This window comes from Dermacentor andersoni, chromosome 1 (genome assembly GCF_023375885.2).
Source record: "Dermacentor andersoni chromosome 1, qqDerAnde1_hic_scaffold, whole genome shotgun sequence".
Taxonomy (NCBI): domain Eukaryota; kingdom Metazoa; phylum Arthropoda; class Arachnida; order Ixodida; family Ixodidae; genus Dermacentor; species Dermacentor andersoni.
The window spans coordinates 45,153,924-45,180,732 of record NC_092814.1 but is presented as its reverse complement, the minus strand read 5'-3'; the positions used below and the strand labels follow the sequence as shown (position 1 = coordinate 45,180,732).

At 44.6% G+C, this 26,809-nt stretch overlaps 1 protein-coding gene across 1 annotated transcript in view; it reads left to right on the top strand.

Annotated features, from left to right (window-relative positions):
* LOC126543191 (RRP12-like protein) overlaps positions 1 to 26,809 on the top strand; it is a 57,248-nt gene that overhangs the window by 10,552 nt on the left and 19,887 nt on the right. The window contains exons 7-20 of the mRNA XM_050190327.3: positions 5,107 to 5,234; positions 5,797 to 5,898; positions 5,983 to 6,074; positions 6,173 to 6,284; positions 12,482 to 12,658; positions 12,748 to 12,783; positions 13,448 to 13,590; positions 13,686 to 13,804; positions 13,941 to 14,050; positions 24,299 to 24,410; positions 24,503 to 24,657; positions 24,733 to 24,800; positions 24,911 to 25,004; positions 25,327 to 25,485. Coding sequence (XP_050046284.3) covers positions 5,107 to 5,234; positions 5,797 to 5,898; positions 5,983 to 6,074; positions 6,173 to 6,284; positions 12,482 to 12,658; positions 12,748 to 12,783; positions 13,448 to 13,590; positions 13,686 to 13,804; positions 13,941 to 14,050; positions 24,299 to 24,410; positions 24,503 to 24,657; positions 24,733 to 24,800; positions 24,911 to 25,004; positions 25,327 to 25,485 — 1,607 coding nt within the window. The remainder of the gene's footprint in view (positions 1 to 5,106; positions 5,235 to 5,796; positions 5,899 to 5,982; positions 6,075 to 6,172; positions 6,285 to 12,481; positions 12,659 to 12,747; positions 12,784 to 13,447; positions 13,591 to 13,685; positions 13,805 to 13,940; positions 14,051 to 24,298; positions 24,411 to 24,502; positions 24,658 to 24,732; positions 24,801 to 24,910; positions 25,005 to 25,326; positions 25,486 to 26,809) is intronic.

Genomic DNA, 26,809 nt, shown 5'->3' with positions numbered 1-26,809 from the left:
GCATCGGCATTTAGGACGGGTGGTGCTGAATATCTGGGTTTTGATTCATGTCCTCACATTGTTTTGTGTAGACATGTGCCTTCACTACATGCTTAAGACAACCACATTTTCACTTAAACTTTATTAAGAAAAGAAAGTTAACTATAGGATATAATTCTAGTACAGTGTGTTGACGTACATGATACATCCTTCTAAGAAGACAACTATCATAACAAAGCTCTTGATGCTCATGGACTCTGACTGATGTGGTTCTGTGGTTTGAACATGCTGTAGTATTGAGCTGCACGTCGAGCATTTAGTACATGAAGGTGTGTGGTTAGTGGTTCTGTCAAGTGTGCACCAAGTTCAGGAGCAACTCATTAAACTTGCCTCTAATTTGACACTTAAGTGGGAAGCACATCTGAGGATGAGCTCCATTTCAACGAATATCTGGTGCAAATAATTTACTTATGTTAATTCAACTTCACGATTAACTTGGCCTTGTGTAAAAGCCTGAAAAGGTTCCCATGTTTTTTATAAAGAATATAATCTTTGGGAACTAAAATTTTTATGACCTCGTGCAGAGGTGGAAGCGCTGTGCCATCCTGCTCCAAAACACAATATTGTGCCAAAATTGCCCCACACTGGCCGCCTCAATGTTTTACAGTAAAATTTAGTGGAACATGAGTTTTTACCACACTGTGGACCATTGTATCCCAAATATCCAAGACTAGGAAAGCTCACAAAGGATGTTCTTTCCCTGCTGCATGGCAATGTAGACTGAGAGAAGGTTCAGTGAAAACAAGCACTCACTTCACCATCAAGCCACTTTGTCAACAGAAAGCATGTCAAGCATTCATAAGACAAAAGTGTACTTGAAGTGTTAAGGGGATGATGACATGAAGGTGCCAATCACTAGAGATTTTCTTAAGTTTGTTGGAAAGTCATACAGGGCCTACCACCAACATGTTGAAAATGAGGAAGCCTCAGTATTGCTCAAGCAAGAGGAGGAGGAGGAGGAAGTAAACTTAATTGCTCTAGAAAGAGTAATTCAGTGGTCAGGCCGGGTGTCTTCATCTTCTGTTTGTTGATGACGATCTCCGGCCTGCATGGTTGGCGCCCCTATTCCAGGGCACCACTGAGCGTGGCTGCTCGTCGGGCATGATCCACCAGCCTCCGTTGGAGGCTAGGGTTGCCGCTGGAGAGCACGCTCTCCCACTGCTCCGCACTTGGATTTTCTATTTTGTGGAATGTCTTATTCGTATTGCACTCCCATGTGATGTGTGGGTATTGTGCCACACCATGGGCATGTGTCCCTGTATTGGGAACATTTTGCGGAATATATGTAAATTTGGGAAAGTTCCTGTCTGCAGCTTTCGCCAGTAAGCTGCCTGTTGTTGAGTGAGTGTATTGTGTGGCGGGGTATATCTGATCCTCATCCCTCTATGGCAATTTAGTATGTCAGAGTACGTTGGGATCACTGTCATGAAATCCTCAGGATCTCTGTTTAGGTCCGCTCGGTTTGTATGCTCGCGAGCAATCCTATCAACCCTTTGGTTGCCCTAAATCTCAGTGTGCCCCGGTACCCAAAAGATGGTGTGTCTAATGCGTTTATTCTGTCGGCCAGCGCGGAGGAAGATTTGGAGCGCTTTTTGACCGATTCTGCCGTTAATGTAGTTTCGGCATGCTTCCTTGGAGCAAGAACATGAGGAGCTACTGGCAGAAGGCAGTGAAGTAAAGAAGCTGAAGGAGTAAAAGGCTAGCCTTCAGTACCATCTGTACTCCTTGAAGACACTACTGACCAGCGCCCCGAAACTTATCAGTACAGGTGTAGGATCCAAGGACATTCACCATAGTTCAAATGGTGCCGGTTGGTGCATGCCGGTTGATGCTTCTAACACCGATTCAAGTTCATTTGACATTATGATTGAGCCTTTGCCTTTGCTTTTTGTGAAAAAAAAATATATATATATCCTCGTGCCCTGTTGCATGGCTTCTTTTACCGATGAACGAGCTCAGTTATATGCGCTGAACTGTTCATCCAAGTCCATTGTACTGTCCTGTTTGAAAAAGACTGTAGAGTCTGTAGACCGATGAACGAGCTCAGTTATGTGTGCTGAACTGTTCATCCAAGTCCATTGTATTGTCCTGTTTGAAAAAGACTGTAGAGTCTGCATCAGACTACGTTGGACTCTACTGATATTTGCGCTACCGAATCTGAGTTCTTATGCATAATCACCAAGGCTATTTCCTCGCAGAAGCACTAAGCCCTAGTTATACTGCTGTTCAGACACGCTAAAGTTTTTGATTTCGCTCAGAAGGCGCATAAAACAGAGGTACCAAATACACGCACTTGTCACACGTTTGACACCAGATCAGCCCATCATGTCAACGGAAGGCCTTCCACATCAGAGTGCTAAGTAATTTCACCTCCAGTCAGCAATATAACTAACTACCAGAGTTATACGAGAATCATTTCCTTGGGCTGCACCTGTCGGGGAAACTCTATAACCAAAAAGACGTGCACCCGCTTCCTTGCATTGATGGTGTCATCGACTGTTTACATTCCGCATCTTATTTTTCTTTGGTGTATTTGTGATCCTGTTACAGTCAAACCGACCTTTAACAATATTCAAGTGCCATGAAAATGTTATAACCGATAATTGTTACAACTGGGTTGCTTGAAAAAGTATCAAAATGGGGGATTGCAGAACTGTGAGAAAACTATAATGGTGGGGAGGCCAATGCCCCTCCCCACCACCTTCTTCCATCTGGCTGCTGATTCTGTTGACTTGTTTAACTATTTAACTCTGCTTCCTGTGTGCTCCGATCGCATGTGTGCGCTCTGGTTGCGTATGCGTGGTGCTTTCAAGAGGATGTTTGATGCACAATATAGAATTTGAAACATTTGGTTTCAATACAAGTGGCACTTCATTCGGAATCCAGCCCACTCAGTTTACCAGGATGTTTGTTTTTACTGTCTACCACACATTCACCTATGTTTAAAAAAAAAAGACGCCAATGAGTTTGGCTACAGACAAACTGGGTTTGATTAGTGGACACAATTGTCTGATGCAAGATGGACAAGGAAGTGCACATTGATTTTGTTGCTCTGAAGTTACTCTACCAACATCAGTCTTGCATCTGTAGTAGCATTGTGAAGCTTGTGGTGAGATAGGTGTGTCCTAGTACTTCTAATTTTCTGCTCATTTATGCTCCTATGTAGGTACATTTGATTTAGTGCTGCTACCAAATCTGTAAGAGTACTTTTATCCCTGAATAAATTGGCAAGAACCTCATGGAGACCTCTGTCTAGCCTAGCCTTTGTAAATTGAAGCTGTTTGTCATACAATAACAAGATGCAAAGAGTGCTTTCCTCAATGCTTAGAGTAGAGCACATTTTTAACAAGAGACAATGCAATGGCATTTGTCATTTAGTTTGTACTTGTTAGCAATGCAAGAACCTGTGGAAGGAATGAGCCAGCAAAGTGAAACAAGCTCTCCAATAATAGTGACCTCACATGGAAATGGGAGATGACTTTAGGTTTATAACTGGTGACTGCATAATGCTTTGCACATTGGGTAGCTTAATGGGCTCTCCAATGTCAGACAGACTAATTTAGGGACATTTTGAGCGAGTACACTTGGCTATATAAAGGGCACTTGGCACGCTGCTAAATGGGAAAGGAGTTTTCTGGACCTGGTGACAGTGTCAATGGGCAAATCAATATGCACTAGGTATGCACATTATTTGTTTGGTATTTTAGCCAATTTTTCCAAAATGACATTGTGTTATAGTTAAGAAGTTGGCGTGAATTTTAGTGTAAATAAAGTAATTTGTTGCGGTCACATTAACACTATCTGTTGTCGCGAGCGAGAAAACGACAGCATTACATTTAAGGCAAGCAGAGGAAGAATGGTGATTTTCATTACAGATGACTGTATATGACGCGGTCATGCATATAACATATGAAATCACAGAAAAAGTGGTTTCAGCATTACTTCAGACTCTACAATGAGTAATAGTTTATTTTTGAAGCACTGATATTGAGGCTACACACTTCGATCCCGTAAAGTTCATTTGATAAACATGCTCGAAGGCGAGTTTGTTCTACAACAAGTGTTGCTAATCCTTTCCATGTGACAGCCTGTAAAGGACATTGATAATTATATGTATGCGCTCACTCAAAGTGACATTAAGTTTGCCCAGTGTGACAGGTGTAGTAATCCTTTTTACATACGTGGATGATTTCTAGTTACATAGTGAACGAAGATGCATTTTCGTGTTGGTACATTTCAACAAGTGGAAGGCTTTCATGACATGTCGTCAAACAAGTCTTTTAAATCTGCCATGCATTGGCCAACAAAGACAATGGATATCTGAATGTGTGCCTAAAACACTTACAGGTCCTTGTATCGAAGCAATGCAAGCTTCAGCAATTGAGTCAATACATCCTGACAACCAACGCACATGTATAACTTGTGATGCACGTAGTACCGCACATGTGATGTGAGCTTTTGACCTTATTGCCATGTGGAGCGTGTGCTATAGTTGGCCCTATGCAGTGCAACATGTTGGATCTTTAATGCCACACATGACGATGCATAGCACCATGAAATGGGCGGTGAAATTAGTGGACTGCAGCCGTGGCCTCGTGGTTGAGTGTCCACCTCAGCTGCGGGAGGATGGCTATTCAAATGGGCACAGGTGTCTCTCGGCCTGACACTTGTCCTAGGGAAGGAGCCTGCACAGTGCAAATCTTGTTGAACCCTGTGGGCATTATAAAACCCTTTTTGCTTTGGGAAAAATGTTTTTTATACCTATTGGTAGTAAAAGTGAGGTGGGAGATACATGTTTGTCTACAAGGATTCAAAGAATATTATTATTTTGTTCATTAGGCTCATTAGTTCATTATGTCCGATTTTAGTCGCAGCAGTTCACTGTAGTGTAAATTTTCGATGTGTAAGCTCTTGTGTTCAGCATTAATTTTGCTACATTGATTTAGTTCGAAAAAAGCCGAGATCACAGTCTTCTGTGTTGCATATTTGTACCTTATGACTTCACATCTGACATGCCTTGATTAAAGTGTCTTGTTTTTCTTTTGTGTTTTTTTTTTTTGTGTGCAGCAACATCCTTGCCAGTGTCGACCCTGCACATTTTTGGCTTCTTAAAATTGGTGCTGCACCTGTTTCCCCAGGCAGAAGTTAAGGCTACATGCGAAGCAGTGCTCCAAGTCATGGGGGCTGGCCACCCTGTGAGTTATCGTGTTCTTTTGCACATTGTAGACTTTGAAAGTTTGTAGAGTGTGGATAGCAGGAAGGTACAATTGTCACTTGTGAGCAGCCACTGCACTAGCTCTCTTAAATTGGGAGTCTTCCCATTCATGCCTCACGTGCTTGAATATGTTTGTGATGGTTGACCGTGTAAATATCAGCTGAATGATGCATCTTTAAATTTCAATGTAGTGTGTAGTGGCATAAATTTTTTTTAGACTTGCCATGAAAACATACAGATATACATAATATAGATGCAGTACTTTACAGATGTCAGTAGATCACACTTTGCAGTGCTTGTGACTGCTAGTTGGTGAGGTTCCATGATTCTTGTGCTAGCATAGGACAGAAGGATGAACAAACACAAAGAAACATCTTATTTAGTCTTGTCTCTTTGTGTTCATGGGTCCTTGTGGTCTTGTGCTAGCACAAAAATCATACTTACTTTTTAATATTGTGGTTGTTGAGGCCTTGTCATGTCTTGTTATTGTTAATTATGGTCATTTTTAGCCATAGTATTCCCTCACATTTCCTTTTTTCCAGACGGTCGTACGGTGTGGCTTGGTCATGTTGCAGTCCTTCTTTTCTTCAAGGCCGCGTCCTGCTGTAGCTTTAAGCCCAGAGCTAAATGCACAGCTTGTCAATGTGAGTACCTAATACTACCAATTTCATTTTTGACATTTATACCTCCAAAATATTTCATGCTGATATTTGTCAAACTCTGTTCAGGCACTCTACGACTACAAGCCTGGCCTACGAGATCACAAGCTCTACGATGTGTGGCTTGTCACTGTTCAGGAGGCACTGGCTAATCTTGAAAGGTTAAAGGAATTGCAAATTCAATACTGTGCAGATCATATTGCATGCTATAAGAGAGTGATGCCATTAATTTTGTCTGTCTTTTCCTTTTTTTTTTTAGTACCTCTGCTGAGCTCTTCCTAAGCAACCTTCCAAAATTTGTTGGAATTATTGTGGACAGCTGGCATAGTGGAAGGTCAGATACCAGTTACACTGCTGCAATGGTGCTGATGGTAAGTTACCACAGAAAAAGCCACTACACTTCACACATTAATTTGACTAAAATCCAATTCCAAAATTGAAGTATATCATCCTAGTGTTCAAAATAAAAGGTCTATTGACAAAGGTTTCCAATCAGGAACTTTTGGATGTCATCGAACTAAAATTTGGGGTAAATGAAGTGAAGTCAGCAGTATGCGAAGAAACTGATATGACATGCAACATTCTACTTTAAATTGAACAAATAAATTTATTAAAAGTTTGACTCCTTTGTGTCACACAACGAGTCGCTGTTCTCATCTCTGGCATCGTGGATTTGATTGCCATGTTAGTTGCAGCTTACTGCACCAAGAGGCTACACCTGCTCAATCCTGCTATCTACGTTCGAAATTTTTCTTTTAATTGCACCTAACCGGATGCCCAGGATTTCTTTTTAAACCATTTTAAAATGTTGACTGAGGATTGAGGTGACAGAAAGAAAAATAATTGTGTGCACAATTTTTTAAAATGGTATTCACGTGGGCTGGGCATGAAATAAAATAACCTGATAAATTTCCAGCAGCTCATATTTCAGTTAACCAGTTTTACTTGTTTATGTGCAGACCTCTGAAAGAAAAATTCTTATATAAAGAACATTTCTTATGAAATGGGGTTTATTATAGCTCGTTCGAGGGATCGCAGGTAGCTCTAGATCACGAGTCCTAGCGCTTCGCATCAACAACCCGCGCTCGTGTCTCGCGCCGCAGCGGTGGCAGTCCGCACAGTGCCACATGCATATTACCCACTACGACTTCCCCCGGGGCGAAGAGGAGCCATCCTGGCGACCTAAGGCAATAAGGGGTCGTGGTACGGCTTCAGGCGGCTGACGTGAACAGTCTCGCGGCCACGGCGGCGTTTGTCCGAAGATCGCGTCACCGGTTCGACCACATAATTCACAGGCGAAGTACACGTGACGATCCGGTACGGACCTTGATATTTCGGAGCAAGCTTTGGGCTAAGGCCTGGAGCTTGGAAGGGCAGCCGAAGCCAGACGTGAGAGTCCACGGCGAAGGTCTGTGTGGGCTGATCGTTGTCGTGGCGATCTTTGTGGATTCCTTGGGTATCCGACGTGAACGAGCGAGCCAGTTGGCGGCACTCTTCAGCATGGCGAGCAACTTCGGAAAGAGGGGTGAATTCAGAGGCATCCGGGTGATATGGTAGTACGGTGTCGAGGGTAGTGGATGGTTCACGCCCATAAAGAAGGAAAAATGGTGAGAAGCCTGTGGTAGCCTGAACGGCGGTATTGTATGCGTACGTCACAAAAGGGAGGATATCGTCCCAGTTGGAATGATCCGACGCAACATACATGGTGAGCATGTCCCCAAGGGTGCGGTTGAATCGTTCCGTTAGACCGTTAGTTTGTGGGTGATGCGCCGTAGTGGTGCGGTGAATAGTGCGGCACGCGGCGAGTAGCTCATTAATAACTTCGGACAAGAAGACACGGCCTCGGTCACTGAGCAGTTCTCGCGGTGCGCCGTGCCGTAAGACGAAATGCCGTAAGATGAATGCGGCGACGTCGCGAGCAGCAGCCGAAGCAAGTGCAGCAGTTTCAGCATATCTTGTCAGGTGGTCTACTGCGACAATTATCCAACGATTTCTGGTAGCACTGCATGGAAGAGGCCCATAAAGGTCGATGCCAACCCGATCAAAAGGACGTGCAGGACACGGTAAAGGTTGCAGAGGGCCTGTCGTATGAGAAGATGTCTTGCGTCGCTGACAGGCTGCACATGACTGAATGTATTTGCGGACATAAGAATACATGCCGCGCCAGTAGTACCGCTGGCGGAGCCGCTCGTAGGTTTTCAGGACGCCAGCATGAGCTTGTTGTGGGTCTGCATGGAGATACGTGCATACGTCGGAACGCAAATGGCGAGGGATGACTAGCAGCCATTTGCGACCGTCGGGCTGATAGTTTCGGCGGTACAAGATGGCGTCCCGTAGCACGAAGTGGGTGGCTTGGCGACGAATGGCTCGAGGGCATGTAGACGTTGAAGAACTGCTAAGAATGTCAATGAGAGACGCAATCCACGGATCTTTTCTCTGTTCAGACGGCATGTCAGTAACAGCAAGCGTAGCAACCGGGCACTCTATGGATGAAGGTGGCCTTTCGTCGGATCGCATGGGCGCACGGGAGAGCGCATCTGCATCAGAATGTTGGCGCCCGGATCGATAAATGACGCGAATGTCAAATTCTTGGATCCGAAGAGCCCAACGTCCAAGACGCCCCGACGGGTCTTTCAGTTACGCAAGCCAGCAGAGCGCGTGGTGGTCTGTCACAACGTCGAACGGACGGCCATACAAGTAAGGGCGAAATTTGTTTAAGGCCCAAACTATAGCTAAACATTCTTTTTCCGTGACAGAATAATTGGATTCTGCCTTCGTGAGAGCACGACTCGCATATGCAACCACATATTCTGGAAAGCCAGGCTTCCGTTGTGCAAGGACGGCCCCAAGACCAACGCCGCTGGCGTCGGTATGAACTTCAGTCGGTGCACTCGGGTCGTAGTGGCGTAGAACAGGCGGTGAGGTAAGCCGACGACGCAAAGTGGTGAAGGCTTGGTCACATGCTGGAGTCCAGTCGCGAAGGTCACCAGAGCCAGCCAGGAGCTTCGTCAGGGGAGCGATGATGCAGGCAAAATTGCGCACAAAGCGGCGAAAATAAGAGCAAAGACCGACGAAACTGCGGAGCTCTTTCACTGTAGTCGGCCGCGGAAATTCTGCGACAGCACGAAGTTTGTCAGGGTCGGGAAGGACGGCCCTGACAAACTTGGCCATACTTGGCCATGTTGTGTCTTTGGACACGACATGGCCAAGTATGGTCAGCTGGCGGGCTCCGAAGCGGCACTTTTTCAAGTTAAGTTGAAGGCCGGCGGTGGTAAGGCAAGTAAGGACTTCGCGTAGACGAGAGAGGTGAGTGGTGAAGTCAGGGGAGAAAACTACCACGTTGTCTAAATAACACAAGCACGTCTTCCATTTGAGGCCTCGTAGAAGATTGTCCATCATCCTTTCGAATGTCGCGGGTGCATTGCAGAGGCCGAATGGCATTACTGTAAACTCATACACGCCATCAGGCGTAATAAAAGCTGTCTTCGAGCGGTCGGATTCATCCACTGGCACTTGCCAATAGCCCGATCGCAAGTCCAAAGAAGAAAAGAATTCGGCACCATGAAGACAATCCAGGGCGTCATCTATGCGCGGTAGAGGATAGACATCTTTTCGTGTAATCTTGTTGAGGCGACGATAGTCCACACAGAAATGAATCGAGCCATCTTTTTTCTTAATGAGTACTACAGGAGATGACCAAGGGCTGCAGGATGGCTTGATAACACCACGTTCAAGCATGTCTTCAACTTGCTCGGCGATGACACGACGCTCGGTGGATGACACGCGGTATGGACGCTGGCGTAATGGTGTGTGGTGTCCCGTATCAATGTGGTGAGAGACGGTACTTGTGCGGCCTAATGATGCTTGGTTGCAGTCAAAAGAGGCGTGAAAATCATTTAAAAGAGTAATAACCTGCTCACGTTGTGTCGGCTCGAGGTCATTGGCAATAGAGCGACAAAAAACATCCGGTGGTACTCGGTTAGATGGCACATGGGGTGCCAGTGCTGTTACGTTGGCAGTATCCACGTCGTCGGGAACAGGGAAATGCACAATAACGTCAGCGTCCACAGTCTGGATGGTACCAATAGTCTCACCACAGTGCAAAGCCAAAGTGTACGAATTTGGGTTAGAAATCAGTATTTCTGCAGCCCCATGGTGAACCGTGAGGAGGGCGAAAGGCAACAATATAGGCTGGCGGCGAATGAAGACGGCAGCGGGTGAAAACATGACCGTCGCTTCGGCAAGCGATGTGCATGAAAGAGGGACAAATACCGCGCTGTGAGGGGGAAGGTCAGTATCTGAAGCTACACAGATCCTGGTAACATCATGAACTTGAAAGTCGTGAGTAGCCAAATCGCACAGAACGGAGAACTGAACCTCAGCACGTGCACAGTCAATGACGGCGTGATGGCGCGACAGAAAATCCCAACCGAGAATCACATCGTGGGAGCAACAAGTTAGCACAAAGAAATCAATCGAATACAAAATGTCTCGAATCAACACCCTGGCAGTGCACATAGCGACTGGCTGAACTTATTGTGCACTGGCTGTTCTAAGCAATAATACCGAAGGCATCATGGTCACTTTCCGTAATTCACGGCAAAGTTTCTCACTAATCACAGATACAGCAGCACCTGTATCGACGAGCGCAAGACATTTGATGCCATCAACAGACACTTCAATAACGTTAGCGGGGGAAAAACGAGGACTTTGATGTTCCGACGATGATGCAGTTCGTGCCTCAGGAACTGCGGAAATCAGTTTTCAGCCTCAGTAGTACTGGCACTGGGCCTACGACGCATGGGTGAGAGTGAGCGCCGACGAGGGGAAGGCGAGCGACGAGTATTGTAGAGCTGTGACTGCGGTGCTGCTATGTCATCAGCAGCGTAGACTTCCGGTGGTGGTCGCTGAGGCATACGGTATGGTCGGAAGCCGGAGCTGGGTGGTCGCGCGGTGCCCACGAAGGCCGGCAAGCGCCGGCGGCAGAAGCGCGCTACATGTCCCGGTGTACCGCAGGCATAGCATATTGGGCGGTTGTCAGGAGTGCGCCAAGGATTTGTGCCTTGCTGCTGTGCACTGAAAAAGGGAGCGACCTGCTGGCGAGGCGAGGGCGGATGAGAGAACACCGGCTGGAGAGGCGCTGAAGGCGGAGGTGAGAATCCCGGCAGACGAGGCGCCCGTGCAGCGGCTTCAGCATACGTCAGAGGCGCGGCCACGGGAGCCGGCTGACACGGAAGTGGAAGAGCTTCGGTCACTTGCTGTTGAATTACCTGTCGGATCGCTGGAGCCAAATATTGAGAAGGCTTCTCCGTGGTCGGCAAAATCGAGAGCTGTCGCGCAACCTCCTCGCGCACAAATTCTTTTATTTGGGTCAGCAAAGTTGTGTGGTTGTCGCCAATAACCAATGCTGCTAACGAATCTTCCGTAGGCGGTGGGCGCCGAGCTAAGATGCGTTGTTTCCGTAGCTCGTCAAAACTTTGGCACCAAGTTGATAACTTCGGCCACGGTACGCGGATCCTTCGCTAGCAACATTTGAAATGCGTCCTCATCAATGCCTTTCATAATGTGTTTTATCTTGTCCTGTTCCGCCATTGACGGATTCACACACTTACACAGGTCAATGACATCTTCGATGTAACTTGTGAACGTTTCACCGTGATGTTGCGCGCGCCCCCGTAAGCGTTGTTCTGCGCGAAGCTTGCGCACAGCGGGGCGCCCGAACACTTCTGTGAAACTTGTCTTGAATCTGCTCCACGTTGTGAAATCGTGTTCGTGGTTTCGGAACCAGAGGTTCGCGACGCCGGTTAAGTAAAACAGCACATTGTGCAACTTCGTGACGTCGTACCACTTGTTATGCTGGCTCACCCTTTCGTAAGATGACAACTAATCCTCCACGTCATGATCATCGGTGGCGCTAAAGATGGCAGGATCACGCTGGCGCAATGCACCGGAAACGATGACCGTCGGAGGCTGTGGTGCATCTTCCTGGGTGGTTTCATCAGGCACGGTCGCAGCAGTCTGTAGCGTCCGGCTTCGGAGTTCCAGTTTTCGAGGTTACCCCGCAGCTCCACCAAATGAAATGGGGTTTATTGTAGCTCGTTCGAGGGATCGCAGGTAGCTCTAGATCACGAGTCCTAGCGCTTCGCATCAACAACCCGCGCTTGTGTCTCGCGCCGCAGCGGTGGCAGTCCGCACAGTGCCACATGCATATTACCCACTACAACTACAGTGCCACATGCATATTACCCACTACACTTATTGTATTTCTATGGTATCTATGGGCCACTTCAAGCCTACAAATCGGCTTTCCTGCACATCAATTTTTTGTGGCAGCAGTTCTGGCTTGTATTTGGTATACGTACTGCAACCTTTAAATTTGATTAAACTGAATATTATTGAAACATTAATAAATCTTGGTAAAGTAACCTAGCCCTTGCCATCTTATACTTTTGCCAATAATACCTAGTGCTATGAAATCTTTGTAGCCACACAGACTGCATTGCTTTAAATGACATGCAATGTGCCAAGTAATGCACCAAATGAGCACTTGTTTAAATCACATTTTCAGACATTGCTGAAGCAGAGCTTTCAAGCTTGCCTGGACAAGGAAGGAAACACAAGTTGCGTGAATAGCTTGTGCCACACCACTGGTGTTAAAGTTGTTGAGCACATGCAACGAGCATTGCACTACCAGTTTGCGTCAGTCTGGGATCAGGTGCTCTTGACGTGGGCTACTTGCTTTGAGGTATGTTTTCACATTCTGGGGTGTTTATAGTTGCTCCCTGAAATATGGCAGCGCTTTTCGCAATTCACTCAAACTATGACTCTTTGTAGGTCCTCGGCAAGAAATGTGCCACTGACATGCTTGAGGTTTGTTATTTTGTAGATCATGTTACAGAATGATTGTACAGGGTGTCCCACGTAACTTGAGCCAAACATTAAAAAAACTATGCAAATGCCATGGAGCTGGACAGAACCAAGCTAATGTTGTTTGCCGTCGCTTGGAGATTATTTTTTTCATTCTGCCTGATTAGATAATTATTCTTAATTAATCAACTTCTCAAATATTATAATTAGATGAAACGTATCAGTGAGAAAATTGTAGAGCAACATGAAAAACTCCCGATACTGCTTTCTGTTGCCCAATACATGCTACATAAATGTGTTTTTCCGAGCGTGAAAGAAGCCCACAAGGACACGCAAAGTGTCTCGGGTGGGCAGTTGCGCAGCAATTTCGCCTGTATTTGTGGGCCTCTTTAACGCCCGGAAAAGCACTTCTATGTAGCACGCATTGAGCAACACAAAGCTGTATCAGGAGTTTTTCATGTTGCGCTAGAATTTTCTCATTGACACTTCTCATCTAATTATAATATTCAACACTACCTTGGTTCTGCCCAGCTACGTGGCATTTGCATATTTTTAATGTCTGGCCCATGTTACGTGGGACACCCTGTATAAGCTTGTGCTATATGAAAATGCCTGGATTGGCACCTGTTGTTTTTCAGTGCAGACTTTGTGCTTTTTTTTTTTACAGCCGTTAAGCCAGATAGCAGAGTTGCGTGAATCTCAGGCGTACTCCAACAGTGCTACGGTAGACAGAACCATAGCCACTGCTGTCAAGGCCATGGGACCTGAGCTCGTGTTGAAAGCCATTCCACTGGATATGAGCGAAGAAGAGTAAGCAGCTGTATTCTGTTGGGGCATTAATTATGAGCTCATATTTTGCTGCATGCATGTGACAATGCTTCCTGTTTTTTCTGTGCATTTAAAAGGGGCCAAGACTTCAAAAGGAGTTGGATGCTGCCAGTCTTGCGTGACAATATAAGGGCTACGCGGCTTGCTTTCTTCACTACATACTTTCTCCCACTAGCCTCTGCTTTCCATGAGCTGGGTACGTTTTGCCTGTTGATTTGTCTTTCGGTAGCAGTATAGTTGCATTTTCATACATAGCAGATCTTGTAGCTTAAAGCACATGTCACATGGCAAACCTCTAACCACAATTGGCCTAAAATCTTTCATGTTTGCAGCTGAAGCTCCGGACAAGCCTACGTCTGTAACCAAGGCCTATGAGATTTTGGAGAGGCAGATATGGTCACTTTTACCTGGCTTCTGCACTAGTCCTACAGATTTTAATGAGGTATGAGGTTTCCTTGATGCATGTTCAAATAAGAAAGAAAGAAGTGACGCTGTTTTTGTCTGCATCATGTGTTCAGTGCAGTCGTGAGTAAACAAAACATTGAAGTGGTGGTTAGACTGCGTTGCTGAGAGGTCGTTGTGTAACAGCTCATTGTGCTGCTTTCATCAGGAGTATGAGCAGTGTCATGCATCTGAAATTGTACACCGGGCTCTCTGTGCCTGTGAGGCTGTGACCATGTTTTGACACTCAGTCCTGTGCACCATTAAGAAGAAAAATTTGTCTGCTTCGGTGTATGGTTGAACAGGGTAAGCTGCAGTCATATATAGTCGCAACTGAGTGTTGGCTGGGTGCAACGAGGAGGACATGTCTCATTTTTTTAGGGTTGCCTGTATAACTATTGATACAAATAGCTCTTTAAAAAGTAGCATGCACATCATGATGAATATTTCTGAGCACCATGCACACATGCTGAGGTGTAGCCACCAGTGTCGACAGAGTGCCTGGACAAATTTTTATTTGCAGTGAAGCATTCTCCAGGGTGTCTACCAAACGGGAAAACCATAAATTCTCAGGGATTTTGAATAGTCTGGAAATACTCAGGGAAACCTCAGAGAATTTGTGCTTCTATCAGGGAGAAGTAGCTGTCATTTGATTAAAAGGAAACGAAAGTCGCCCGAATGCTGGCTCAAATAAAAGAGAGGAATCGTAACGAATTGCCTTTGACGCCGTGTCGTTGGCTGGAGGAGTTGCCAGTGGACAGTCAGCGACTTATTTTCTGGACGCCCGATTTTTGGGACATGCCTGAAATGCGGACAGCTTCGCGGCACCACCACATACCCCATAGAGTCGATGTACAAGAACGTCTGAAATTTTGGACGCAAGAACCCTTCGCCGTCCAATTTTCCAGACTTTTTGCCAGTACCGCAGGTCCGAAATGGCATTAATCAAAGCCAACACCGCCGTTTTGATTATCTTGCTGCCTCGAACTGGCGCTCTCGCACGTAGATCCGCTGCCAGCCGTAGCCACCACCGCGACAACGCAAGGCCTAGCTGCTTCGACGTTCGCTATTAAGCTTCTTGCCATTCGGTGCCATGTTTTTCATTGACAGAATTCGACGCTGTCAGCAATGGCACCGACTCTTCCTTTGTGGTCCTCGCGATTGGTGCATTGCAGAGTGCCGGTTCCCGAAAGTCAGCTTCGCTTCAATACAGCAATGTTACAGTGTGAAGCATATGCAAAAGTATTGCATAAGCATAACATAACAAACGCGGGAAGGGTAAATTGTTACAGGACACATTATGTATTCCTTAATTATACACGCGTGCACCCACCATCTCCTGTCACAGTACGAGCACCGATATGCATAATAAGTGTACTGGCAGGCCTTCAGAGCATTTTTGGACGCGTGCCTGTGGCAATTTGAGCCCTTAAGGGCAGTAAAAGACATGCATTCATTTTTTTTTAACTGCCTGATTTTTCGGAAGTTTTAGTGGCCCCTAGGGAGTCCGAAAAATTTGGACGTTGACTAAAACTGACAAAGAAGATGCTTCAAATGATCCGTGGGGCGAACGCGCGGCAGAACGAGGACGAGAACAGAAAGGACCGTCGCATTGAGGAATGATTGGGAAATTAACTGTGCCGCCTCTTCTTTGGAGGAGCGTGAGCTCAAAAAGGAAACTGTTGGCTGACGTCGAGATGCAGATGACCCTTATCCAAACCAAAGTGAACTCTTTAAAGCAGTGAAATCTACATTGAGGCATTGTGCGTGGACTCTGAGTATGTCAGGACAGTTGAGGTTGACTTCCCAGCTGTTGAGAGAATCTCACTTGTGACAAAGTTCAGGCCTAATACTAATGAGCATGCTATCAGTTTATAGAAATAGCTCATTTTCTAAAATATTTGCTTCTGTATGCATTTCTTTTAATTGGTATTTGAACATGTTCGACTAGATTTGCAATGGGTTCTACCATTTTTTTGGGAGGGGGCAGATATTTTATTCGCTGAGCATTTTACTAATCCCCCCTCCCTTTTGTTTTATATTTTGTATAAAATAAAAATTACTCCTTGCTATTCAAACTGCATTAAATTGTTTTTTAATTTTTTAACATGCTTACTGGAGAGTGACATCACCGGGTGACATGGTGTCAGCCCGTCTTTACATAAAAAAGTTCTGTGTCACTCAGGGCATGTTGCAAAGGCACTCAGGGAAAATCTGGAAAACTCAGGGAATTTGAAAATGTGAACTTGGTAGACACCCTGATTTTTGTTTAGCCTGCAATAAAAAAAACTATCAAAACACATTGGGCCATGATGAATTATGGTTGACCAAACTGGTCACGCAGCAGTATGGTTTGTCTGTCGAAACTTCCATGCTCTGTTTACTTAGCAGCAGGGGTGTGTGAATGTTAAAATTTTCCAATGCCGTCTTACACACCATACTTATATTTGAATATCAAATGAAATATCGAATAGCCATATTCATCTGCATCTATTGCCCACTTTCTTTAGTGTAACAGCACATTCATGTTACCAACAGTAAAAATAACTGGCTGTGCGGTGGCAAGTGTTTGCACTGTCATTTTTTCGCTGCTTGCACCAAACATTTCTTGAAAGGTATAAAAGAATGTGCTTGTGGCCTTTACCTGTTCTCAAGATATATGTCACTGATGTCCAAATGCTCCTCACGAAATGGTGAAATGTGTGCTGTGCCATTTTCCTGATATGGATTGGTTTAATGTCAAGGTTGCAAAAATCCTTATAATTGGCACCTATTTCAAAGCAGAATGCTGCTTGCTGCATTGGAAGAGTTGTGCTGCACAAGTCACAGAATGGAATGTACAGGGTTGTCCACTCTTAGGGTGAACATAGCTCACCGTGGCCGCACTCCGCAGGGCGCCAGTGCGTCCGGCGCGGCGGCGCATCGAAGCGAAGTGGCGCAGGCGCACACAGACCTCGGGGAGGCGCTTCGCGTTGTCTGCTACAGCGCTGGAGCGCGCTGCTCTGGCTTTGGTGCGAGTACATGTCACCAAACACAGGCGATCGAGGTGGCTTCGTGATAAGTCTGCGTGGCTTCGAGGTGGCTTCATCATCACGTGATGAGCCTAGCGCGCCGTGTCGCGCATGTTTTGATCCTAGAACGAATTTGCTTAATTGATTTAAGAAAACGACCGAAACCTGCAATAAATTTCACAGAAAGTTAGAGAGCTATTGTTCAATCATGCATCATCATGTTTGCCATCCATTTTACCATTAAGGAGGGCAATAATATTACTTCGTCAGCAACTAAGAAGTGACATCAGCTGCTTCGCGACTGTCTTATTGACGCGTTAATGTCGCTGGTAGGGGTGCATGGAGCGCTTTACGCGATGTAGGAAACTGCTCTCCCCGGCATAGCAACTGATCTGGCGGCAATTTTACTACCCCTTTTCATCTTTCTACATCCTATGAAAAATAAGATTAATTTTTGTTGTCACAGTTTGGATAAAATCACCGAAGCGGTGCTGGTCCTTTGACAGCTACCCGACGCGAGAAGTCGCATTCTCATTTAGAGGAATCGTCGGCCAATTATTTGATTACATTGATTAGGTGGAGTAAAACATGTGGCGCTGACGTTTTGTTTGGTTGTATCCTTGGAGAAACAGCACGTAACATGCGAATGCTGTTTCTGTCAAATTTTAATAGATGGTATGAGTAAAAAATCTATAATCGACGTGTCAGTTTTCTAGCATACATTAAGTTGTCTTCTTTGAGAAAGGTGCAAGACAAGGAAGCTAAAAAGAAAAAAACGAGTGACATTTTGTTAAATTGCAGAAGTCACATACAAATGTGTATTCACAATATTTACGAGAGAGACAACGATGCATAAACAAGATGGCTGTCGAGAGCGATTCCACCTCTACAAGTCAAATCGTCTTCTGACTGGTGCAACTCTTGGTTACGCCGTAACAGCATATTAACAAAAACATTTCTGCTAAGTTAGACATGGAAAAAACGTTGACGAAAACATGTGGCGTAGTTCCACGTTGACGTGAAAAATATTTCAGCCATAAAACAAACTCAGTGGTGAAGTCACCATCTCTCTTCACAGTTTTCAGTGGCCCTTTTGTCATCTCCGATATAACGCATTGAGAATAGTTTTGTAGGCACAGATCTACAATGCGGCGTCTTTCTTTTTCCAGTACCTGCGACATGGCTAGTTTCCAAAGTGCACCGGGGAAATGAAATTATCCTGCACTGTTACAGCGTTTTTATCGCCGAAGTGCCATGGCAACCAGCAACCGAACAAAATGAAATTCATCATGCAAGTCGACAGAAATTCGTTTAATGGAAACACCTCTGGTGTCTTTCAATTTGGCGAGTCATCCCAGAATCTTTAACTCGTGAGTGGCCAGTCGCTAAGTTGAGCAGCCGTTGGCTGCACCGCATCAGCATATTAAGCTAAGATGGGGTAGCATGAACTAAGCAAAAACAAAAAAAAGGCTTGGCAGTAGATAGGGCTGATGCCCATGGTCAGTTAAAAAGTAGACTGGCCCGGCCACAGCAATCTGGCTTGGGCCAGGCTTGGCTTTTGCAAATGGCCAGCCCATTTGCGGACCACCGGCATGCTGTTGGCAGATGACACAGGGCTGGCATCATGACTGCAGGTTTAATTATGGTGCCCGCGTTCGTCCAACACACGGACCGGCGACTTCCCCCACGACGGCAACAGCATCGCTTGTCCGCGGCAAGCATTCCTGTGCCGTATTCATATTTGGGTTTTACCCACTCAGCCTAGCCCCACCCACCCAGCCACAAAAAAAAAAAAAAAAAAAAAAAAAATAATTCTTCCTACTCTCCAAATTTATCCAGTGCCCACCTCTATGGCGTAACGCAGGGTCCATGTGTCGCTTCGGAACATATACCGCACAATTAACAAATCGTTATATGCTAGTGAGAATATGCATATGGCCTATTCCGAGGAAGTACCGAAATGAAATAGAAGCGAATAACGACTTAATTACCCAACAAGATGTAGATTAAGCTAGAAAACAGACATGTAGATTATAAATTTTCCACTACAATTACCTTTTTAAAACGGACAGAAACAGCGTTCGCATGTTGCGTGCTGTTTCTCCAAGGATACAACCAAAAAAACGTCGGCGCCACATGTTTTACTCCACCTAATCAATGTAATCAAATAATTGACCGGTGATTTCTCTAAATGAGAATGCGACTTCTCGCGTCGGGTAGCCGTCAAAGGACCAGCACCGCTTCGGTGATTTTATCCAAACTGTGACAACAAAAATTAATATTATTTTTCATAGGATGTAGAAAGATGAAGAGGGAGAGTAAAATTGCCGCCAAATCAGTTGCTATGCCGGGGAGAGCAGTTTCCTACATCGCGTAAAGCGCTCCATGCACCCCTACTAGCGACATTAACGCGTCAATAAGAGAGTCGCGAAGCAGCGGATGTCACTTCTTAGTTGCTGACGAAGTAATATTATTGCCCTCCTTAATGGTAAAACAGATGGCAAACATGATGATGCATGATTGAACAATCGCTCTCTAACTTTCTTTGAAATTTATTGCGGGTTTCGGTCATTTTCTTAAATCAATTAAGCAAATTCCTTCTAGGATCAAGACATGCGTGACACGGCGCGCTAGGCTCATCACGTGATGACTTCAACGAAGAAGAGCGCGCCTAATAGGTTTCTCGGTGTGCACTACACCAAGTGCTGTGAGAGTAAAATAAAATTGCCCCAGCCTAATAAAGAGCGTGACAAATGACTATTTTTACCCTCATCACTCATAAAAAAAATGCTGAGTGATTTATGTGGTGAGAAGCTCATTTCTGTTCATGCAAATTGCCTAAGCAGACTTCGCAAGCTGTAGAGAAAACCAGCCGGAAAATGCTCCAGTGAGTGAAGCGTGCTTCCCCACGAAGCCACCTCGATCGCCTGCGTTTGGCGACATGTACTCGCACCAAAGCCAGAGCGGTGCGCTCCAGCGCTGTAGCAGACGAAGCGAAGCGCTTCCCTCAGGTCCGTGTGCACCTGTGCCGTTTCGCTTCGATGCGCCGCCACGCCGGATGCACCGTTGCCCCGTGGAGCGCGGCCACGGTGAGCTGTGTCCACCCTAAGAGTGGACGACCCTGTACAGTATAACCTCGTTGATACGATCCCGTTTTGTACAATTTCTCGGCACCAATGTTCACATTCGAGGACACAAGAAAATGACCCAATACAGTTGTGCTTTCTTTTTACTGGTTGATATGTTATCGAAAAACCCAATCTTTTAGCAGCAGTATTCAGTACATCGTCAGACTGCAATGGTATGATATGTTTTCTTGCTGCTAAATCCCGTGTAAACAAGAAAAGGTGCGTGTGATTGAGAACAGTAGCTATCCGTCGTAGCAGCTTCCCCGCAGTGCTCACCTGCCCATGTCACATGAAAATGCCAGCGTGAACTCAGTTTTCTATTCCATTACCAGCAAATCTTCTAGCGAGTTGACGTATGCTCAGTTATCACAGTTATCGCTGCAAACCCTATTGTGATAAGCATCTTCACCTATCTGTATTACAGAATGTGTTGCATGGGGCCAATTCAAGTGCACTGCATGCTTTTACAAACAAACTTTTTTCAAACATCACAGGATGTTTAGGAGCACGGACAAAAAGCCTTCAACAGGCTTGACTGGGTCCGTGCCCCCTATAAATGGCATACAGCGACAAGAGCGTGGTCTAACAAAACAGGTTACAGATTTGTAGTACGTATGCATTGACAGTTAACACAGAAAGTAATTGTTTGTCTAGCACAACAATTAAGACAACCATATAGTAAATATGTAAGCATTGACAAATATCAATTTGAACAGAAAATATTAAAAAGAAGAATAAGCTTGCTAGTAAAGTTAGATTACAGAGTTAATAGCTCTAGGATATAGAGATTAGGGTAATAAGCAACGAAAGAAGAACAAAAAAGTTATTTGTCCAGAATAAACATCGCATGAACCGTAAAGCTTACAGATTGTTGTGAGAATCTCAAGTATCTTGTGCACAAAATTTCGTACAATATTTTGGAAATATCAGTGTTATCTTTTGACAATTCATTTAATAAAGATGGCAAGCGAAATTTTAACGTTTGTTTTCCCTGGTTCGCGCAGCATGTTTCAACTTTTCACTTTTCAGGTTTACGTGTATTGTGTAAAGAATGGTTTTCTTGAAGCCCTGCCAAACTATCTAATGTATTATTATGCCTAGATGCATCAGATTTGTAATGTCGAGCAAGCCTGTAGGAACACAATGATGTCACTCTGATAATGTTGAATTTATGAAATAATTTCGCAGTGTACGAGTCAGGCGAAACTTTTAAGGCTTATACGAATGGCTAGGCGATTAGGCGATAACCCAAATGCGCCACTGTTCCCTGCTGCAGATGGCATAAAGTGAGCATCATGTTTTGCTTTAGTGGCACCCTGTTCCGTTGAGGCCTACCAGCTCATTGTTTTGTTTTGTTTCCCATTGCTGTCCTAAACCACTAAGCAAGACGAAAATGACAACGCGCTTTTCGGGCCCCACCAGCTTGACACATGTTAGCGTCGCATCTCGTGCTTCAACGATTTGCGCTGAATATGCAGAGGAAGCTGCTGGTCCTGGCCGAATTTGAGGAGTGCATATGTAAGCTTGCTGAAGCTGCAAAAACAATGCATGTCTTGAGTCAGTCAAGCCTCACCAACTGAGCGTTTTGGTGTTTCATGCTGCAACATTATTAGTGCCATGCCTCCCATGACGTAGATGTTAACTGCAGTACAGTCTGCCAGATTTTTTACTGACTTCAGATCATATGTTTTCCCAGTTAGTACGTTTTTTCTTGTATTTTTTTTTCCAATATGTATGGACAAGGTCCTACTGTTCGGGCAAAGGGCTGAATTCTGGTAACTGGCTGTCTGGCTGGTTGTGCAGGAGAGCCTTGCTTTTGTAAAGACCACTGAATGCCAGCTGTGCCGTTATCGTTTCACCAAACACGACTCATAGCAACTAACTGTGTAAGTGTATGTAGTGCCACTTCTAGATAGGGAGATGGACTCTGTAGAAAAAAAATTCAGGCAGCACCCATCCTCTGGGAATGTTTGTTATTAACACAATTAGCATGCAAGTGGTAGTGCACTTGTAATTTTGTGAGAGATTCATTCTTGAGAGGATTGGTAAAGATTTGTTTAATGTCATGTAGTAATGAAACTCATGTATATTTAGAGTCCTTCGTTTTTGATGTTTACATTTTCTTTAATTCAAAGGGGTGGGGTGAGTAAATATCAGGTATTATATGGTGGGAAACCTGTGAGAAATTGAGGTTCTTGTTGTCTAGCAGCCTGAATTGGGAATTTTTTTGTGAATATTCACAATTGAATAACAAGCAATCCTTTTGGACAGAAATGTTTTCAATATAAACAGATGCAATCACTCAAAGGCATTATTTAAACTTTTCAAAGGAACCGCCTACACAACAAGAAATAGAAACGTGCTTGGTGATTTCTTGTTTCCTTTCTTGTCTGTACAAAGGAAAAAAAAAACACAAATGCTATTCACACAGGCATGCTTAGCAAGAAGTGTAATGCTTTTCATTATCGTACAAACCCTTGTTGACATGCTGTATTTTTGCACGTATTACCCGCACCAAAATTTCAAAAAATTTAACAGTAATGTCGGGGTGTGGGCTATATGTGAATTTCACCTTGAAGTGTGCCACACCTCAATGCTAAGTTCTCCGTCATTTGAACTTTTGTTATCCCCTAGCAAACCCCACCCTCTCCCCACTCCTGCATGTTGAAGTTCCCTCCTCCCCTTTACGGGTCGCCATATTGTGTTTAGTAGTTAGCGAATTGTGCACGTGGCGCTGGCTCGTAGTACGTCAGCTGTTCCTGTGGTGCTTTTTCAGCCCATGCGAAGCAACATGGTGGTGAGCCAAATCATCGCTGGGATTTTCAACTCGGTCGCGTTTGCTCCATCGTGGTTGCCCATGTGAGGGCTGCTTGGTCTGTGCTGTCATCCACCGTCCTGTGAATGCTAGCTTCAAAGTGATCTAATTCACGTCACTTGTCACGTGACTTCGTCCGCAGTAACGTCTGGCGTGTGAATCCAGCTTTGTCATCATCGCCGAAGAATGGATGACCAGAGCCGATCGCCGAAGATACGATGTGCATGAGTTGCACATCTGCAAATGTAGACCATTTTCCCAAAGATTGGAGCGTTTTTGTATGCGGTTATTTCTGCGGCTTATACGCGTGGATATGTTTTTTCTCACCGGGCTGTAGTAATTGGGGGTGCGGGTTATATGTGGTGGTGGGTTATGCACGGAACAATACGGTACATTATCATTTGCACTTCGATCATTACTTTGTTCATCCTTGACATTTTGAGCCCTTGAATATACCTTACTTGGAAAAATGCTCTCACAATGTCACAGCTACTGTTCGCGAATCGCAATGCAGAGCAAAGTCAGTGCTGTGTTTGGTTCCTAGCACATTATCGCATGTATGCAATTGAGAAATGTGATGTATGTCACAAGGTGGACAGTGTTCATTCATTTTGTATACAAGGTGGAACTTCGGGTAGAAATTGGGTTAAAACTGATTCTCATAAATTTTTTGGGGGTTCAAAAATGAGGAAATTAGCATGATTTAGCTGAAAACGAAGGACCCTATGTATATTGTGAGAATGCAAAGAGGTGTAATATTTATGCTAGATGTGTGCAAGAGATGAGCACACATGTAATTAGAGGTGAAAGAAGAGGAGTAATTCGTTGTGTACTGCAGCCGGGCTTCTCTCTTGTGATTCCCCCCTCCTTTGGCGTGGCCTCCAAGATTGCACCAATGGCGTGCCGGTGCGTGCTAATGCTGAGAATTAATCCCTCATTGTCCAGCCTGTGAATGTGGCCGAGCAAATACAGCATCGGGCTGCTGTGCTCAGGGACCCAGGTTCGGTACCCAGCCAGTACTGAAGTTTTTCAAATCTTTCTTTTTAATAGATAGATTGCTGGAGTAAAGAGGCTAGAAACATCATACAAACCACCAAGTGGAGAAGTAGGTTAAGAATGCCGATCACATTAAAAAGTGATACCTCGTAGCTCATAAAATAAAAAGAAAACTTTCGCTTTGCAACCACCTGCTACCTTTTTGCATCGGCGTGCCTTCTGTCTTAAAGCATTATTCATGGTATAACATACAAAAAGCTTGAATGCACTTGCCAAACATTTTCCATTTTCTCTTGCAGTCCTTCCCAAGGATTGCCAGAACGCTTGGCACCTACTTGGTCAATCGATTAGATCTGAGGCTTGACATCATGTCTGCGCTGCGGCGCCTCATCAGCAGCAACATTCTGAATGGTGAGTATTCAGTGAGCCACATCTGTATGCAAAATGTCTCTCTTGAGTAGCATATAATCAGATCTTCTTTTCCTCCTGTCTGCTTACTCCAGAGGAAAATGTTCCAGAGATGAGTAGATATGCAAAGAACTTTCTGCCAATCTTGTTCAATATCTATACAAATGAGGCACCATCACAGTGTGAGGAAGGAACCCGCCTGGCTGCCTATGACACCATCAAGGCATTTGTTCGAATTGCAGATGACCAGGTATCTTAGGTCCTTTTTGTGTTTTTAATGCTTGTGCTTTTTCAAATGTACTACAGTATCTTCATTTTGTTGCAGCTCTGCTGTGCACTTTTCATTAGTGCATCTGCAAAACTGTTAGATGAGCAGATTACTTCTCATAGCAAGTAAGTTTCAAAGTATATATATATAGTGCCATTTCTAGACAGGGAGATAAGGGACACCCTGTAGCTCTGATGGATAAAGTTGTGCCATATACTGTGACTTTATATTGCAGGCATGCAATTTTAGACCTGGCAAGATCCCTAGTCAGCAAGATGGGTCCGGAGAATATTCAACGCATGTACATGCTAAGTAAGGTCAACTTAGAGGTGAGGATCGACGTTTAAATGCATCATCTTCTAGATCATCCTTCCACCTGCTATTTGCATCACAATAGACTGTTTTGGGTTTCTGTTAGGAGGAAAGTTGGTGATGAAAACACCATTATGACTTCAGTTGATTTCGTATAGTAGTAGCAGTTCACTTTTGTAGTCCTCCTTAATTTTTGGGTAGTAGTAGTTGACTTTTATAGTCCTCCTTAATTTTTGGCCAAAGTTGCCACCCGGTGACTTACCACAAATATTTAGCCTGCTTATTTTTACATTTATTAGATGTCTTTTTTTTGTTTTGCTGTGCTTTTTTACCCTGTAGGACTCAGACCGTCGAGTACAAAAGAAGGCATACCGTGTCTTGGAAGAAATTTGCCGTTGTCCAACTCCTACTTGTAAGGAATTCATTGAAACACATGTTGCAGAACTCGGTGAACTTCTCCTGGATAGTCTACAGAGCATAGCCCCTGGATCGAGAGCGGTATGTCTATCTATTTGTTATCAGTTGATGAAATGAAGGGAAAATGTCATATTGATAAAAGAACATGCCTTCATCGTTCGTAATGATTGCAGGTTGTGTGCTCTTACATGTGGGCTTGACTGTGTGAACTCTATACGCTAAAACAGCTGTGTACCAAACTCTATAAACAACTGTATATTACTTGCTACACAATTTTTCCATGTGCCATGGTTACTTTATATTGTGAGCTTGCAGCGCAGGTACCGAAAAGGAGATGCAGCTAGTATCACCATGTGGTCACTGGTAAAAATCACCACCTCTTGTAGCAGAACATTCCCATGATGGAACGAATGTTGGAGTTCTGCATGTTAAGGATGTGCAACAAGTGGTACCTTGGGTCGTACATAAAACACATATTGTCAATAGTATCTGTTGGCTGCTTTCCACAGTTTGCTCTACTGTAAGTTTTAAGGCCTTCCAAGTCATGGGAGAATAGCCATTAGACAAGCTGCATGGTTGAAACAGACAGACATAGTGTAAGTAAAAGGGGCAGACAACTGTTAGCACTCCTCATCTTTGCTGTTAGCCACTTCAAATTACAATGTAACTGAAAATTCGGCCGCATTTACTAATCTCTTGTGTTGTGAAAAGTTATGGCATTAGGATTTTTAAAAATTTTCTTTGCCTGTGCAGATTGTCACAGCAGTGCCTCTGCATTTTTGTTACATCTGGCTTTGAATCTGGAGTGCTTGTAGGTGACAGACATCCTTTGCAGAAGCTGTGGGAGCTGGCAGAAGGAATGACCATGAGAGTGTGCAGGCTGCTTGTATTACCTGCTTGCTGCCAGTGTTCCCTCGTAGTTTTGTTGCCAACTGCTCCGTCACAAACTAGCAACCCCTCTGCGAATCCATGTAACGATTGTGACGGGGGTGGAGATTAACTGTGCTTGCTCTGAACGCAGTTACGTGAGTAAAGTAAAAGGTCCGCATCTGTATACAAACCTCACCACGTTCAGAGTTCACGTGCACTTGATGCCAGTAGCCCGCCTCACTTTTACGCTGTAACAGCTAGAATTGAAAGCAACTTTTAGCAGAATGCCGAGGCTATCTGCATTGTGGATTACTGGAGCTGGGTGATTTAATCTTCAACCTGATTAAGAATATGTTAAGACTGCAAAAGGCCAATGAAGGAAGGCCCTGGGCATTGCAGGTAGCTTGCAAGTAAAGAAGCCAAAAAAAACTAGGCATGATGCGCCCAAGCGAGTGGAGAAGAGCAAACCTAGACATTAAAGGTAGACTGCAAACAGATCATTAAACTTTGCATTGCATAAATAATCACTGTGGTT